The following is a 17,468-nucleotide window of genomic DNA, read 5'->3' on the forward strand; positions in this document are numbered from 1 at the left end:
GACCATGGCGACGTGATCTGGGTAGATGGGTAAGGTGGGTAGGACCATGGTGTGGCGCGGTCGGGCGTTGCGATGAGTGGAGCCGCGGTGAATTGACGTCGTCGCCTAGCGGTTCCTCGGTAGAACGTTGCACCGTACCTTCGGAGGTGGGCTTGCAGTAATTTGGGATGGTGCTTGGCCGAATTACGCCGAACATGGTGTTCATAGTTCGGGTCACCAAATGTAGAGGAGGTGGTGTTCCCCTACATGAGTCCTGACCGGCGATGATGGAATGTCCCAGCGGGCAGATGTGCGTGGCCTCACGCTAGGACGGTGCCGGTAGAACTGCCGTGCCAGCGCCGTAGCGCGTGGCAGCAGAGGCACGTCTTCGTCATCACACACGGGCCGCCACAAGTTCGTAGATGTGCCGGAGATGCTGTTGCGGGAGATGCAGACGCAGTGACCGTAATACCCCTGTCACACGGGCATTTTCGATCCTGCTCTGCTTGAACCCAATGCAGATCGGATGGTGCTACACGGCCGCTTCCAAGCAGGATCGAACTTTGATCCTGCTTGACTCAAGACAGTTCCCATAACAGGATTGAGAATTTCAAGACTGCTCGACGGCCGCCATTTGCATCCTCGACCCCGGTGAACTGTCGTAACTTAAGACGGACATGCGCGCGAAGCTACAAATGATGCTTACATCGGTATACGATAAAACCACTAATATCGCTGTTATAAAGGAAACTTAATAAGGAACGTGAGCGGCGTACCGTCGATAATACGGAGTTTTAGTAGCCCGTTCCGTAGCGTACGGAACGTTAACGCGGATTCCGTACTTAGCTACCGTCAAGCGGATAGCAAGCGAGTTTTAGCAGATCGTCAGGCAACACTACGAACGGTACGGTGAGAGCTGTGCTGCCATCCAACGACGCTAATGTGAACTACCGTTCCGAAGTTCTCTAGCCATCTCTACCTGAACGAATTACCTGATAAATTATGTTTTTGTCCTCTGTTCTTTTTCTTTTCTTTTTCGTTTTGAGACAAATTTGCTGTTCCTCCAATACACGAAAGGACAACTGAGAACCCCTACCGGTCAGTTCATCGCTATCATCCGTCATGATGGCGGATGCTACGGCGCACTCGGACTTGGTTACCAGTATACAGAGACCACAATTTCTTGTTTCCGAATGGTACAAGGCATCTGAGTTCTCTTAACAAGAAGATGTAGTCCCTAGTAGTGAAGCGCAGTCTTATACTCCTCACTTGGAACACAGTCGACAAGGTGTTGCAGGCAGCCATCTTGTTTTGTGCGACGAAAACAACGTAGAGGACGGAACGGAAAAAGATGCGTTTCAACGGCAAAAAGCGGAAACCGCGCTTCAGTTCCCGCGCATGCGCTCTTGCTCGCATGGACAATAACGTTCCTTCTGTTCGCTGTGTAATGGTTTGCTAAAACAATCTATTGCCAGGAAGAGGCGTGCGACGAAGAGTGGCCCCATTAGACTCAGCCAGACGTTTCAAACTGCGCAACAAACGGTACAGCGACTTTAACGCGACGTGAGCCCGTTTTCAGGCGAAACCCGTGTTGCTGCGTGAGGGCCCGTCCCCGCTTATGGTTAAGTTTGCAGTTGAGTCGCACGCAAATCACGTCGGATCACAGTCCAGGGACTGCCCTTCGTCCCCAACAATTCTATCGGGTTTCGTACGTTGAATGGTCCTTTTTAGCTTAGTCGCTAGTTGGTGACTCCAAAAGTCCTGCGTGCATGCCCTTAGCAGGTTCATCAGAAAAGTGCATGCCCAACGAAAGCGCAGAGTAACACCAAAAATCCTTATGCACGCACTTGCAGCACATGCAACTGGATAGGTTGCGCTACCACAATTCATAGAAGTGCTGCTTTGTGCTACTTAACACGAGATGACTAGACGCACGCTTGGCATAATAAACTACGGAAGCAACAAGGTATGGCCGAGGCAGGCCACAATGAATTCATAATAAAGTACAATAATTATTTTTAACAATCAGGCAACAATGTAACGATTAGCTTTTTCCCATTATCCCAGATGGAAAATATCCAAATTGAAACACATTGTCAAAATTGAATTTTGAAATCTCCCTGTAAATCTCTGAAATTGTTTCATCAGAAACTTGCAAGTGATTCCACTCAGAAATATTTCCCACCTGGCAACCGGATCTACTTCATACCTGTTTACGCGCTGGACACTGCTTTGTAAAGCCTTAAAACATCTCAGATGTTTGCTTCTTTGCTCGCAGATCAATGTTACACAGCGAGGCAATCGCGTTGGCGTAATAACGTTCGGCAACAGCGCCGCGCTCATCGTCAAGCCCCTCTCACACACATCAATGGATCTCGTCCTTGAACAACTTCGTAGCGTAAATTACACGGGTGAGTTTTTGTTTCAACTCCTTGGCTTTTAAATTTCAAGAGCCCAATAATGTGATAAAGCAATAACTCTGCATACACAACAAAATCTCGTTGCCAGGAGGAGCGACCGCCATAGAGGCAGCGTTGGAAGCAGTCAAGAGAGATTATAACACTATCTGGGCCAGATTCAGAGCGGATCCAAAGAAGCTGAAACTGAGCATCTTCCTGATAAGCGACGGTGAGTACATCCGCGAGCTACGCTTTCTGACGCACGTGACGCATGTCTTGCTGCTTCGGCGGAGGGCGATAAGAAATGTAGCTAAGATTTCAAACGTGACACCGTCAGGCAACGGAATGTACGGCAGTACAAACGAGACATGTGCTCTAATAAACAGGGAGTTACGTGGTGCATTCGACTAGTGGTCCCGATACTCCGAGCTGGAGTGCATCAGACCACATCTCACTGCGTCTCCGAGCCGGAGGAATTGTGCAGTAGCCGAACGCGGCAGGTTCAAACTAGAGTCACTAAATAGGGAGCAGAGTACCGACATTGAGCCACGCCGGCGAGCGAGCACGCCATCTTGGGTCCAGCGTGGCTGCATAGCCTAGCAACGGGACGCCAGTCTCCCCCTTCTCCGCCGGAGAACAGCGCGCAGTCGAGCCAGCTCGCAACCGAGGAATCCGGTTTTTTGGATGGAGGGGACTCAACATGGACGGCGCGTTCTTGCAAGGAGAAACCACGTGACACAATCGGCCCAATCGCGGACACCGAACGACGGCTCCGTCGCGGAAAAGGAGTGCGATACTCTGTACCCCTATTTAGTGACTCTAGTTCAAACGGAGGAGCGGAGATGGAATGCTTGCTCAAGTGGCTTCTGGTGCTTCCCTGATAGTGAAAACGACGACGACGCGAAATACACAACGTGGCAGGCATGGCGGAACAGAAACACAGCGGAAGCTGGTGCTGTCACGTGACCGGAACCCAACCAGACTTCGCAACCGCTCTGACGGCGTTGGTGAGAGCACTCTAGAGCGGTCCGAGTTGGAGGAAAGAACTCCAAATGAACCAGTCGAATGCAGTGGGAGCGCTCTGTTTCGACGAGTCGAAGATGAAACGTTGCCCCAGGCCGCTCTGGAGCGATCGGAAGCAACCAGTCGAAGACACCATTAGTGAATCTTTTTGAGTCAAAGAGTTCGCGAACGGTTTTACCACTACCCAATCAAATATTTACGTTCCGAGTCGCTTCCGCTTCTCATTGGTCATCCGCGAAACCGTTCGCAAACGGTTTGAGGAAAAACGAATCACTAAAACTGGCCAATGAAATCGGGCGGGACGAAACGTTCGCTGTAATTTATCGACTGTAATAGCTATATTGTACACTCAAGACTACATCATATACTTTTTTCGCATGCCCTCGCAGTATTTGTCTGGACTACGGAGGGCACGTTTTACTGCAGCGACGTCAAATCCGGCCTTGTTTGTTGACATTGTGCATGTGCCTGTTGTGCCGGTAATTCGAAGCTTGAATGTCGCAAGTCGCTGAGAAAATCGCGCTATTCTCGTTTATTGATCAAATGAGAAGTAGCCATTATTTGCGTGCGACTAAACTGTATTTATGCAACAACTGAGTGATTATTTCCGTTAGAAGCTGTTTGAATATGTCTGTCTGTACTCGAAGTAGAAGAAAGGTTTGTTCTTGTAAGAAATTGCACTTACAATGCTCTCTATATTCGTCATTGATGTTCATATGAATTATAAGTGTGAGTCTACAGTAATTGTATGTGCAAAATTCCGAATGGAGCGTTCCCAATAGCTCTCCAGCTGCTGCGTGTTTTAGTTTGTGGTAAATCGGGGTTATAAATTCTCATGAGTAGTGACCTTCATAAACTTTATTTTCTGTGTTCTTAGGCATAGTTAGATTTAACGGCGACACTAGATATGTGACGCCGTAGACTGCTGGTTTCATGATGCCAAAACTGTTTTTGTGTGCTACCTTAGCAGTTCAAACGTTGGTGAATGGTTTACGGGGGTAATTGTCTCGAAAAACTCAATTATTTATCAAAATAACTCTTCTGTGTATGTAATAAGACTTCCTGGGATGCAGTGTTTCACACGTAAATCCCTATCTCGCATTTTCTCGGCATGTCATGCCTTATGTCACTGCTCTGGATAACTATGTTGGTGTCGTTCATATCTTTCATAACCGCACCGATTCAATGACCATGAATTATTCTCTCTCACACCACACAGGGACGTGACGTCAGTGGAGCGTGAGGTAGAATTTCCAGAATTTTCGGGTAATGTCTGGAATATTGCCCGGCGCGCGGCGCCTCAGCCTCCCTATGACGTATGACGCTCGCTCGGAAGCGCCCCGCCCACCGTCCGAGGAGGTTGACACAGCAGTGAAATGACGCACGTCCTCGTACCGCGCACTCAGATGACCCCTGTGGTCACATAAACCCTCTACTTTTATGACTACCCTCAGGCGGCTGCTTTACGCAAAACCGCCATCTTGTCCTCGTCTCACGTCATACAAACGTCATTTTGATGTCACGTGGCCATAGTTTACATGTCGTTTTAGCGCTTGTCGACATATTTCCGACAACACAAAGCCAAGAGATGAACATATTTTGCCACGTAAAATATACGGTGTTTCTTCTGCGACATGGTAGCCCATTCTGTCCTTAGTTAAGTACATCGCATTGGCTCAGGGGGTCTCAACACGGGGTCGTCATCCCATTTGGAAGTGGCAGCACGAGGCCTCATGCAGAAAACTACGCGTTTTACTACGATATTATCGAATAAAAATAATTGTACCGTGGCTCGGCTTACACTCGGCTGCAATGTCCCGAACTCTTATCCTGCGGCTCCCGAGGATGGCTTGCTAAAGGCCTGCGGTGTTCACCAGCGTGATTGCAGTCGGACGAACGTTCACTAAATGTTCAGCTGTATATATGAGAAAGTACTCTCTTTGCCCTCTCTTCCCTGTGTCGGGTTTTTACCTTTTGGAAGGCAACTAAGGCTGCATTGTCCATAATATTGTGATTACGCGTTTCGATCGCTATGGGTTTGCCTCCATTTTTTTCTATTTTGACGCGGTAACTGCAGGTTTATTCACTGCTCCAAAAGATCGTTAACGTTGGATATAACCTACGTCCTCTGCTTACTGTTACAGGAACGGCCAACTTGGGAGGAAGTCCGAAGCAAGTTATGACTATACTGGGCAAAGGAACCTACAATGCAACAGTTTATGGCATATGCGTAACCAGTAGCCCCAACCGAGAAGCTCTGACGGAGTTAGTGTCCAGACCTATAGAGGACCATCTGTTCATCCTCCGGGACTATGACAGCATTTTATGGCTAGCGGAGACGCTCACCAACGGCGTGGGTACGTCGAACAGTGTGTGTGACTGTGCTAACGGGGTATTAGACAGAAGACTACCTCTGGGCATTCATAGCGCTAGTTTGATCTCAGGTACACCGTTGTCAAAATTGTCACACAAGACGAGGAAGATTAACACGGTTTTCTAGTGTCACTAGTGAACGATTTATGCCCAGCCCACATTTTCAATGCTACGCCAATTATTAGAGCGCAGAAGAAAGTCCAAGACAAACTCATCCTGCCGGTTACCAAATCATTTCAGTGCGCGCGACCCTCCCAGCCTGCCCAGATGTTCCTGAAGTAGGGAATGCGACGTACGAAGACCTCGAAAGACATGATACGTCACCGTACATGCGTGTGCGGTACACCTGCAACGAAGGTTACTACTTAGAAGGTTCACATGAGATTGGCTGCGTAGACGCTGAGCAGGGACGAGAGTGGCATCCAGAGCCTCCAGCATGCCATGGTAAGAGTCACAATGTGCCCAGGAGGAACACACCCATCGCCCGCACGTTCCGTCCGCGAGTTAATATTTCATGCGCGTGCGTTGCACATTGACAAGCCTTCTTCGTCTAACTTGAATGTTGCCGGAGGCCTTGTCTGTTCAGCCCTATAGTCTGCAAAATTTTTCACGCGCAGTATAAATGCCAAATTAAAAGGACACGAGTGCATACGTATAGATCTAGGATAGACTGTGGAAACATATCGCCGTAAATTACAGGTGTGACGGCGCTTTTAGCAGCGCAGAACAAGTTTAGAATAGCGGCTCCCGAAAGTATACCATAAGCCTTTCGAGCTGCTCCTTCGAAGTGGTTGACATTATCGAGTCCAAATTCGACAGCTTGACAGACATCTAAACCTCGGCTGGCGACGCAAGCGGTTCGATAAGTTCCCGATTTCGAGAATGATTTGCTCCTGGTGCACCTGCCAACGAAGCACCATTCCCGTTTCAAAAATAAACGCAAACAACCTTGGGGGCTCTAAGCTGGCAGGACATTTCTGTGAACGAGGTCTCCTCTCTGAATTCAAATCTGGAACACGAGGATATTGAATAACCTGTTGATGGCATCGATTCTTGGGTAGCCAGGTACGCGTGGTACCATTGTGCGGAAAAGTATTTTTATGTCCATTCCATTTTTTTATCAACTTCTAATTCGTTAATTTTCCATTTCGCCGTCCCAGATTTTCTACAGCTTATCCACGCAACGCATTATTTACAGCTTTCAAAGATTGTGAAGAGATATTGGACATTCCTAATCGTTATGTGACCGGAGATGAGTGCTGCAAGCCGGGCGACAAACTGAGTTTCGATTGTGACGATGAAGTCACACACCAGCTCGTCGGCGAAAGCGAACTAACTTGCTTGAACAATGGTTCCTGGGATCATTCTGCGCCACAATGCTTAAGTATGTGCCTCTCTGGTCTCACAAGTAAACGATTTTTATAACGGTCCTGCAGAAAGCATGTGTGATCCATTACTTTGTCAGGTTATTACAGGTTTTATGATCATATGTTCAATCGGAATCTATCGTTTCCATTCCAAAGTTGTCACTTTGTTCTTTCTCTTTCTCTTCATTAAACGATTGCCTGCCGTCCAGGTCGTAACTGTAGGCCTATTGAAAAGCCACCGCGCGGCGACGTAGACTATTACAAGGATGGTGCCCTCTACTATGATGACTGCTGTGAGCATGGCGTTGAAGCACACTTCATCTGCGATGACGAGCATGACCTCGTAGGGCAAGAGCGTCTAACTTGCTGGAACCGACAATGGTCAGCTCCCAGGCCACGCTGCAAACGTACGCAAATTTCTTTCTTTCGTTCTGTCTGTGCCAGTCTCTCGAGACGAGCACTCCAGTGCTGTCGCCTACGGCACTTTCTGACTGTCAAAGTAATACATCTGTATTTATTTTCTTTCCTCATTGCTTTATTATTTTTTTACAACTTTTCAGCCAAGGAAGTCGAAGTGTGTGAAGACCTCGTCGTGCCAAACTCTGTCGTGACGGGAAACAAATCGGGTGGAGATTATTTTGTTCCAAATGACGCAGTGAAAGTGGATTGCAATCACGGTTATCGAACTGACGGGACCGTTTACTTGGAATGCAAAGAAGATGGCACTTGGAGTGACCCCGTACCTTCCTGTGTTGGTAAGTCAATATAGGATTTAAACAACGAGATTTGGTCGAGACAGACCACACTTAGGGACGACACAAACATGTAAGCCTCAACGCCCAGAAATCAACGAATGCAACAACTCAGGGAAAAGAGGCGGAGACGCCAGGAATCGAACCTGGGTCTTCTGATTTCCGGTCAGATATGCTATGCGGTGTAGTGGTAGCACATCTGACCGGAAATCAGAAGACCCAGGTTCGATTCCTGGCGTCAGCTCCACTTCTCCCTGAGTTGTTGCATTCATTCAATAGGACTTGCTTGTCGCGTACAGATACAGCACCGCAGACGGACTCCGTTGACCCCAAAAATTCTGCTCGTACCGTCGACCAGCAATTTACTCTTATCAGCTCGATCACTCTTCTCACTGACAAACTGAAGCGTTGAAAGTGTCGATTCATGCCGCTGAAACCTTGTACTTGTAGTTAACATGCTATATTCTTCCGCTGCCCTCTTGAGCTTTCTCCGTGCCACCGGTCTCTCGACCAGCCTCTAAGGCCCTTTTGAGTATCTGTTTGTGTGTATGTGCGTGTGTGTGCTTTCGTTTTCTTTCCCTTTTTTCGTTTTCTTTCATTTTCTTTCGTTTTGGATTGTTTCCTTTTTTCGTTTTCTTTCTCTCTTTTCGTTCCCTTTCCTTTTTTTCGTTCCTTTTTATGAAAGCAATAGCAAGTCGGTCTTTCCCTGACTAACCTTTCCTCGCTTTTTTTCTCAAGAAACATATTCTCCCCCCCCCCCCCCTCTTCTGCTGTTCATTATGCGTTCATCGTCTCGTCATCAGATGAGATCTCATTCAGACCATCGTGCCTCTGGGATAGTGGGCTGCACCTCATGTGGCGAATTTCCCCGCTCATCATAATAAATTCGTCTCTTGTTGTTCTGTTTGAACACAAAACGGCACACGTACACGTGAATGACCATAATATCATGTGCTGCTGAATTTGATTTCATTTGAAGCGCAACGTCAACCACGCTGTTCAAGTTCATTTGCCATGATATTGTTCACATACCGCACGTGACGTTGACGTTACATTGATCCTCGTGCATTGAGCGAAACTTCGTACTCAAAAATATATGAAGGAAAGGCCGCTTACGGTATATCATAATACAATAACCAGGTTTACAATTGTGCATGACAGAGTACAACTGCACTCGAATGGACTTCGGTGCCCATATCATCGTGGAAGAGTTTGTGAACAGCAACGTCACAGAATTCCCCGTCGACAGCCGAATCTACCTGAAGTGCGAAGAGGGCTACATGCTGGAGGGTGCATCCAGTTTGGTCTGCGCTGGAGGAGGATGGTCTAGTGCTCCCAAGTGCCACAGTATGTCGAAATATTTGAGCTAGTTTAACAGTTGAAGTGAACCGACAGGAACGGAACCGAGGCGAGGCTTGTTGACTTGAAGTGGAGTTCCAGGTATAATGGGGAGTGGGAGCCTCATAAGTGAGTCCGTGTATGAACCTGGCCGGGGAAATATCCCTTAACGGTCTGCTCTGCAGATGCAGATTCATTACAGAAGGTGTACTCTGCGCGATGCCATTTACTCACACTAGCAGATGAGTGCCAGCCCTTTCCACCTATCACCGCTGAATTCATGAACGAGCCTCGACTCGACGCTCCGCCTCGACTCCAACGAGTGGAGGAAAGCACCGCTCCTCCACTCAAGGAGATCATGCGTTTCATGAACCCGCTTCGGGGATTCTTCCGCCAAGGCGGTCCTCGAGAAACCGTCCTCGAATAAAGCTGTACTCTCGTCCCGAGATGCCTTTCGGGACCCCTCGAAAATCTTAATTATCGTGCTTAAAACATACTCATTGCATGAACAATAAATGTAATTGTTTACTTTATTTCGACCAACGTGCATTACAAATACAAACACAAAGGACTGCAAGTGTTTGAAGAAGGGAGCAGGTGTTTCGAACAGGGAAACAGACTGATAGGTTTCCTAGTTTTCTGGTCTGGCAATTACATCCACAACGGCAGCAGCTAGCTTAATGGCATGGTCACCTCGTATGAAATAATATGAAAGATGGTGTCACTGCTTGTTATTCTTCTAGTGTGTTACAATATGTGGCGTGCACTGTTTGTTAGCGGGTTGCTACGTTTACCCAATGCCTTGAGGGTAGCTATAAACAATAAAAAAAAAAGAAAAATTACAACAACGTCCCGAGCAAAGAATCGGGGAGACCATTCTTGGGGAGTCACCGCGAGCATGTCATACGAACTTTTATGGCCCTAATTCGCGCTTTGCCTAAACGGTGGAGCCTGTTATCCCACTCAACAACAATCACGTCGAGACTGGGAGGTAACCAGGTTCGAATCCCGGTGCCGGTTGTGGTGTCTGGGGTTTTTCCTGGATTTTCCTCAGACGCTTTCAGACATATGTCGGCACAGTTCCCCTAGAAGTCGGCCCAGGACGCACATTTCCCCAGGGCGTCAGTCGTGACGTTGCCCACATACGTGAGGCCGACAACGGCAAGCCCTTTCACCATCACCACCACCACCCACCCACCCAACAAGCGGAATTAGCACTATTGGAACAACAACTACAAAAAAAAACATGACTATGACCTGAGATGACACTATTGGAACATCTCCCAAACGCCCTAAAAAAAGGGGGGGGGGATGCCACAGAACTCTGGCGACCGTTTGAGACGAAAGATGCACGCTCTGCCGCTTTGTCTTTGACTGCAAAAAAAAAAAAAAAAAAGAAGAAGAAAAAGGAAAACATGAATGAAAGATTTGTTGAGCCGTTTCTGTGATAGCTGGAGCAGGGGTTGGGCCAGTTCGATACAGTGTAAAGATTACGGAGAAACAGAAACATTGAGGAGGCAGGTCAGATGTTTATTTTTTTTAGACGCCCAGTCAATGCACTGTGTCTTTCTTTTTCTTTTTGCACCACTTTTTGCGTGACAACATCCTTCTTCTTCTTCATCCTCGAAGTAGCACCGATGCTACCTCGAGATTTTCGGGGAATGGGCGAGGGAATTCCTCCATTCGAGGAGCGTTTCGAGTCAAGGTCGATTTATGAAGCGCAAAACCGGCATCGAGGAGCAGCTCGAGTCGAGTTTCGAGTCGAGGCTCGTTCATGAATTCCGCCGAGCCTCCTTTGTCAGCCCCCAGTGTGCGATATATGCTTCGGTACAGTTTATTGCCTCATCGTACGAAGACTTTGCGCAAGAGAGCTTAGTAGGTGCTGACAATGCTGTCTGTATAGGCTTGTACGTTTTTACGTCATTCGAAGGCGCACTAATGACATTCTCTAGCCCCTGTCCCTCCTGATGTTGTGAAAGTCAGGGACAAAATGACATTTTCCTCAAGAATACGGATAAAACACACAACGGATACCACACTCATCTTATCGAGTTTCCGTCTCAACGGGAATATTTCTTCTATTTGCCCAGGAATACACTGTGGCCGCCCATCGGTACCAGAGTTCGGATGGATGAAGATAAACACCTCGTTCATCGATGACGTTGCTTCATTCGGCTGCCTACCAGGGTATAAGCTGATAGGTGACGAGAACCGCTTTTGCCTCGCCAACGGCGCATGGACTGGATCTGTGACACGTTGTGTCTCGGAAGGTACTGTATCTGGAAACAGACAGTCCTAACTTATTCACCCACTGTCTTATCCGGCACGTCTCCATTGCGAAAAACAGTGGGGCTAGGGGCTGAACGCGGCTGCGAGAGTCCGGGCATTCCAGACAACGGCTTGAAGATGGGTAGCTCTTACGGACCTGGAGCCGAAGTCTATTTCTCCTGCAATCCGGGTTATAGACTTCGCGGGAACGATACCATCCTTTGCGACCACAGAGGGTTTTGGTCGCACCCCCGGCCCACTTGCATAGGTAAAGCTATGAATAGCTCCAGAGACATGTTCCTGCGTAAGGTATGTGTGAGCAATATATTTATTCTCTTCGGTATTTCAGGGAAGTTCTACTATGACACGCCATTGGAGGTGAAAGAAAAGCTGATGAAGCCACTGACAGACATAGGAAATGTGTCTGATACACCGGATGAAAATTACAGGACCAGGGCGCTGTCCCTGAATGTATCAGGCGTTCGCCATGTGGTCTATTTCGTTATCGACGCGTCCTCCAGCATAGGCGAAAGGGACTTCCTGAAAGGCGTCACCTTGGCAAGAGCCATAATTATGAAGGTAAGGAGGGTCTTTCCGAAAGACAGCGACGCATGTAAACAACTACGAGATCGTGAATGAACGATAAGGAAAGAAAGATTCGGGTTATAGCTAGAGGTGTTCGCTGGTGTGGTTATGCCCGCGAATATCCGCGTTGCTTCGTGGTTTGTGGACATAAATGTAGCATTAAGAAATCCACGCAGTCTGTGGTTCGCGCGCTTATCCGCATTTTATCCGCAAATAAGCATTAGTGTCTCTGTCGACGTCCCCCAGGTGGAGCCACAATTGATGCACAGAATACAAAATGGTGTGAAATTGTATCACCCCTTGCATTGTCGTGCGTTTAACTTCATTTTATTGGACAACTGTGGGCGGTTTGTACGCTGACAAGAGAAAACGCCGTTGTAAAATAATATTTTCTTCGTGTGAGCTTTTTCCTGGAAACACAATGACTGCGTTGTATGGATACACTGAATATACGCGCGGTTGCGGATGCACCTATGCAAACCAGCGCGGCGCTGGACCTTAATTACGCAGGTACAGTGCGGGTGCGGGTGCGGATACGGTCAGTGTGAGTCGTTCTCACCTCTAGTTATAGTCTCTACAGACTCGTGGTGGTCATGGTGGTGCTGGTGAAAGTGCTCGCCGCTGTCGACCTTACAGAGGTGGGCAACGTCACGACTGGCGTGTGCTTGGTCGAGTTCTAAGGGAACTGTGCTGACATATGTCTGAAAGCGTCTGAGGAAAACTCAGGAAAAACCCTAGGCGGCGCCGGGATTTGGGCCCGGATACCTGCCAGTCTCGATCTGGCATGGCCAGCACGCAAACGACTGAGCCACGCGAGCTGGTGGCTGCGGACTGATATTCGCTGCTTCTATGTAAGGTCACATATTTCTCTAACTGCTAATAGGGCTCGTACCCATGCTGAACTGAATGCCTCATATATGGTCCAAAAGGGCATTTATTCTGCATATAACCCGTGTAGAGCACCCGTACGTGTGTACAAAAATGTACTACTCGCACATATCACTGACTATGAGCGCTCATTGAGGAGGGGATGGGACGGGACAGAAAACCGAAGAACACAACCACTAGCAGTTCTGGTTTATCTAACCACAACCTTATCCCATACGTCTTCATTGCGGAAAACAGTGGGGCTAGCGGCTCAACGCGGCCAAAAGAGTCCGTGTACACGTTGGGACAAAAGTTTTCGGAACAACGCGAGCGGCTTGCGGCAGCGGGTGAGTTCACTGTTTAGGAGGGGTGCAAGGGTGCGCTGTCAGCGACACACAGCCTTCACTTACGAGGCATACCCAAGCGACAACGGAACAACCACTGCGTGTTGCTAACAGCGCACCCATCCATTCCACCGCAGTGTTCCACCCCTCCGAAACAGTAAACTCTCCCGCTCCACCAGCCGCTTTAGGGTGTAGCACCGAAGAAAAATTACGCCGCTCGCGTGCCCCGTAAACTTTTGTCCCAGTCTGTACTCCAGACAACGGCGTGAAGATGGCAAGTATTACGGACCTGCAGTCAAAATGGCTTTCTCCCAATATCCGGGCTATGGGCTGCGCGGGCTGCGTTATACAATCTTTTGCGACCACAGAAGATCTTGGTCGCACCCCCTGCCAACTTGTGGTTGCATATAGGTAAAGTTACGAATGGACCGCACATATTACTCTCCCGGATTACCGTCCCGGACACCTTTCTTATTCTGGTACAGCTGAGCCCGCTTATAACGATATTGACGGGAACGCGATATCCGATCGTTATCCCATTCTGGGACGAATTTTTTTTACAGCGAGGGAAAAATTGAGAATTTTGTTTCTCGGCTTCCCAAGACATAAGGAATACATGACAAAAGTTTCAAAAGTTTTGCGCTGTCCATTATAGCGAATTGACATTTGATTCCTGTGGGAGTCATTGGCCAAAACAGGTGCTGCCCTCCATAAAACAAACGAACCGACTAATTGAGGCACACTGTATTCACTGCTACTCCAGTCTTATGGCCAAAAGCCTAAATTTTATTGCACACAAAAACCACTGTTACCTGTCCTAATCAGATATATTTTGGCCGTCGAGGGCACATGCAAAAAGCGCGCGCTTCGCTGACCCAATCAGCTCTGAGGAAGACGACTACTACGCTCCAGTGCCGTCTGTGCGTGGAATTATGAAGTAATATCCTTCCGCGAGCTTTGGCCACAGAGAAAAAAAGTTTCGGTTTCGTTCGCGAGGCTTGATAGACGAAACTGTATTAAGATTCCTGTAGGAGTCATTGGCCCAGAATGGGTTAAATCAGAGTACCGTTAGAAACGAGCCTTTGCGAAATGGCAGGACGGGGTCGAATCATTGAAGTAGCACGTAGCACGGCACAAGTAGAACGCTGCTGAAGATGTGCGCGTTTCGTGCGAGCGCAAAAGCGTTTTCTCTAGCTCCAAATTGACACAGTTTCGTGTCGGAAGCTTTTCAAAGAACAACCTACCAGCCGATAACACGTGAGGCTCCGCACCTTTTGAGATGGACGACTTCGTCCTTTGCTTGTCATGCAGTGCCGTAGTCGACATCATTCTCACTATCTTAATCGGCAGAGTTTATCAGAACTCCGTTGTCCATCAGAACGCGCCTCGCCCACAGGGTGATTCGCGTGTTTGGGTGGCACTGTCTGCCAAGTCACATTTTTGATGACACGGTACCTAGTCATGACGTTTTGCACCAGTACAAAATCCTTCGAGCACGTGCAACTTCGGGTCGAGCCGCGTGCCTCTGGTCAAAACGCGTCTCGCAACGCAATGGTTAGCACGCAGCAAATCAGCAAAAAAACTGATGGTGAGAGAACGATCTGAAGAGGGAACCTCCCCCTCTACTTTTCGCAGGCCTCTTCGAAGTCGCGTGCCTCGTATCACGAGCATCTAGTCCCCGACAGTCATGCGCGGATCAAGGCACTGGGTTCTCAGTTTAATGCTCACGGAGGCTAAGGCTCTTGAAATGGAACCGTAATTTGTTTGCAATAGAAAGTCGGAATCTTATTTTTCGATTTTCACGCGTTTTACCAGCAGCCGGGAGAATTTGAACGCTATACGGGAACAAACGCTTTCGCGCCGATTGTTTTGTCGATGTCTTGCTTGCATGTACGTGGCGGGAATGAGCGATGTGATTGTAATATCGGAGTTACACTGAAGATCGTAATAAACGGGCTAGAGTGCAGTCCAGGCAAGAAATTTTCCATAAAGGAAGACACACGCAGGCAGGATGGAGACGAAGGGAGAAGCACACTGGACGAGCGCGGGTTTCATTTCTTTTTTATTTTTTTTAATGAAACAGCATTTCTTTAAAACACTTTTTGGTCCTCGGTGTCCGCGTCGCGTCACAGTGCTCCTACTCGCTTATTTCTTCATTGCGGTGCCATTTCAGTAGGGAGGTTTAGAAGGATTGGAAGGATTAGAAGAGATTTCGTAGATTGCAAGGTCTCTACAATACAGGTTCCAAAAATATGAAACGCCAAGCAACCGATTCCTTTTAAAGTGACTGCCATCATGTTGCCGAATGCTTCTTTATAGCAGAGGTTTCAACCGGTGAGGAATTGTACTCTGGGGGGAGGGGAGATTTGGAAATGTCATAGGGGGGATGACACCATGTAACACTCACCTCCAATCGGCCCTTGTGCGCACTCTCCGCAGTATATCATTCACATGACATCTCCCTCTATAGACCATGTCGCGTTACCCTCAAACCACTAGTCTCCGTACGCTCCTTAGCGTCGTTCCCAGCGACGACACAACAGGGTTGGGCTGCCAAAATCGCTCTTCCCACTGTGATCAATACAGGCGGCCGCCGTCATTAATGAGTATGACTGATGATAACGCAACATTTCATGTAACTACTCATCCAGTAAATATCACAGTAGCGTCTAGTCCCGCAGTGAGCGGGCTCACATTCTTTTTTTTTTTCTCATATCATCATCATCATCATCAGAGTAGCGCATCAACGTTCCAAAGATCGAGGAAGAAGAAGATTGCTTGCTTCCGCGTGCGATATGCACGGTTGTTGCACGGTTACCGAGAGGGAGAAAATGAACCGGCACGAAATGAAGCGGAAAATGAAGGAACTCCGAAAACGGCAGTGCACAGTTCCTGTGACTTGCACTGGGTGGCAGCACTAATGGCGGCGTCCATTCCTTGAATCGCGTTTTTGTGCACACAAGAACGCTTCGACGGTATGTCACAATGGCTCGTGGTACCCGATCGCAAATGGTTCACGGTGATTTGCGCACGGTACTGGAAGGGCTGCCTAACAGTAAATTCGGTCGCCACAAACAGAAACCCGGAAGAAGCAATAAAAATACCTCGAGATTTTACGTGTCCATTGCTTTGGAGTTAATTTCGGGGTTAACGCTTTCACGAACCGCAAAAGGGGTGCATGGAGCAAAAAAGGCTTAGAACCACTGCTTTCTGGTATACTTTTCGTATAGCGCTTCCCATGTGCGAAAGCTCTCTAATGTCTCCTTGTTTTCGACTCCATGTTAGCGCACGACACAACAGCTCTGGCTATGAGTGGCATACAGACGTGTACAGATGGAGAGAGGGCAGAAGGAAGGAGTAGGGTGCACGCCGGGTTTGGTGTGCGTCCTCACACGACTTCAGGGGGAACTGGGCCGATATTCGTCTGTAAATTCTTGCGGTGAAAACCAGGGAAAACCTAGCGAGCACACAGCCGGTGCTAGAATTCGAACCTGCCAGCTCCTAATCTTCCGCACGACCTTAGGTACCACCAAAGTGGATGCTTTTGCCCATTCAGCCATGCCGCTGGTCTCTCGTGTGCCTGGACAGCGCGTCTCACGTGATGTCGTCCACGTCGTCTGGTAGCACGAACCCTGTGGGTGCACAGCGTAGGCGGTGCGCTGCGGAGCACTCGCGCAGTAGTTCGGAGATGTGCCGGAGATGCTGTTGCGGGAGATGCAGACGCGGTGACCGTAAATAAGCAACGTGAGCGGCGTACCGTCGATAATACGGAGTTTTAGTAGACCGTTCCGTAGCGTACGGAACGTTAACGCGGATTCCGTACTTAGGTATCGTCAAGCGGATAGCAAGCGAGTTTTAGCAGATCGTCAGGCAACACTACGAACGGTACGGTGAAAACTGTGTTGCCATCCAACGACGCTAATGTGAACTACCGTTCCGAAGTTCTCCAGCCATCTCTCTCTGAACGAATTACCTGATAAACTATGTTTTCGTCCTCTGTTTTCATTTCTTTTTTTTTTTTTTTCGTTTTGGGACCAATTCCCCATTACACAAAAGGACAACTGAGAACCCCTATACCGGTCAGTTCATCGCTACCACCCGTCGTGATGGCGGACGCTACGGCGCACTCGGACTTTGTTACCAGTATACAGAGACCACAATTTCTTTGTTTCC

General features: G+C 48.4%; 1 protein-coding gene across 1 annotated transcript in view; it reads left to right on the forward strand.

Annotated features, from left to right (window-relative positions):
- Positions 1–17,468, forward strand: part of LOC135397079 (sushi, von Willebrand factor type A, EGF and pentraxin domain-containing protein 1-like) — a 57,361-nt gene that overhangs the window by 18,067 nt on the left and 21,826 nt on the right. Inside the window, exons 11-21 of the mRNA XM_064628416.1 lie at positions 2,258–2,390; positions 2,488–2,607; positions 5,546–5,758; positions 6,015–6,218; positions 6,973–7,158; positions 7,351–7,548; positions 7,702–7,896; positions 9,055–9,240; positions 11,322–11,501; positions 11,579–11,767; positions 11,849–12,078. Coding sequence (XP_064484486.1) covers positions 2,258–2,390; positions 2,488–2,607; positions 5,546–5,758; positions 6,015–6,218; positions 6,973–7,158; positions 7,351–7,548; positions 7,702–7,896; positions 9,055–9,240; positions 11,322–11,501; positions 11,579–11,767; positions 11,849–12,078 — 2,034 coding nt within the window. The remainder of the gene's footprint in view (positions 1–2,257; positions 2,391–2,487; positions 2,608–5,545; positions 5,759–6,014; positions 6,219–6,972; positions 7,159–7,350; positions 7,549–7,701; positions 7,897–9,054; positions 9,241–11,321; positions 11,502–11,578; positions 11,768–11,848; positions 12,079–17,468) is intronic.

The sequence above is a fragment of the Ornithodoros turicata genome, chromosome 6 (assembly GCF_037126465.1).
Source record: "Ornithodoros turicata isolate Travis chromosome 6, ASM3712646v1, whole genome shotgun sequence".
In the NCBI taxonomy this organism is placed as follows: Eukaryota; Metazoa; Arthropoda; class Arachnida; order Ixodida; family Argasidae; genus Ornithodoros; species Ornithodoros turicata.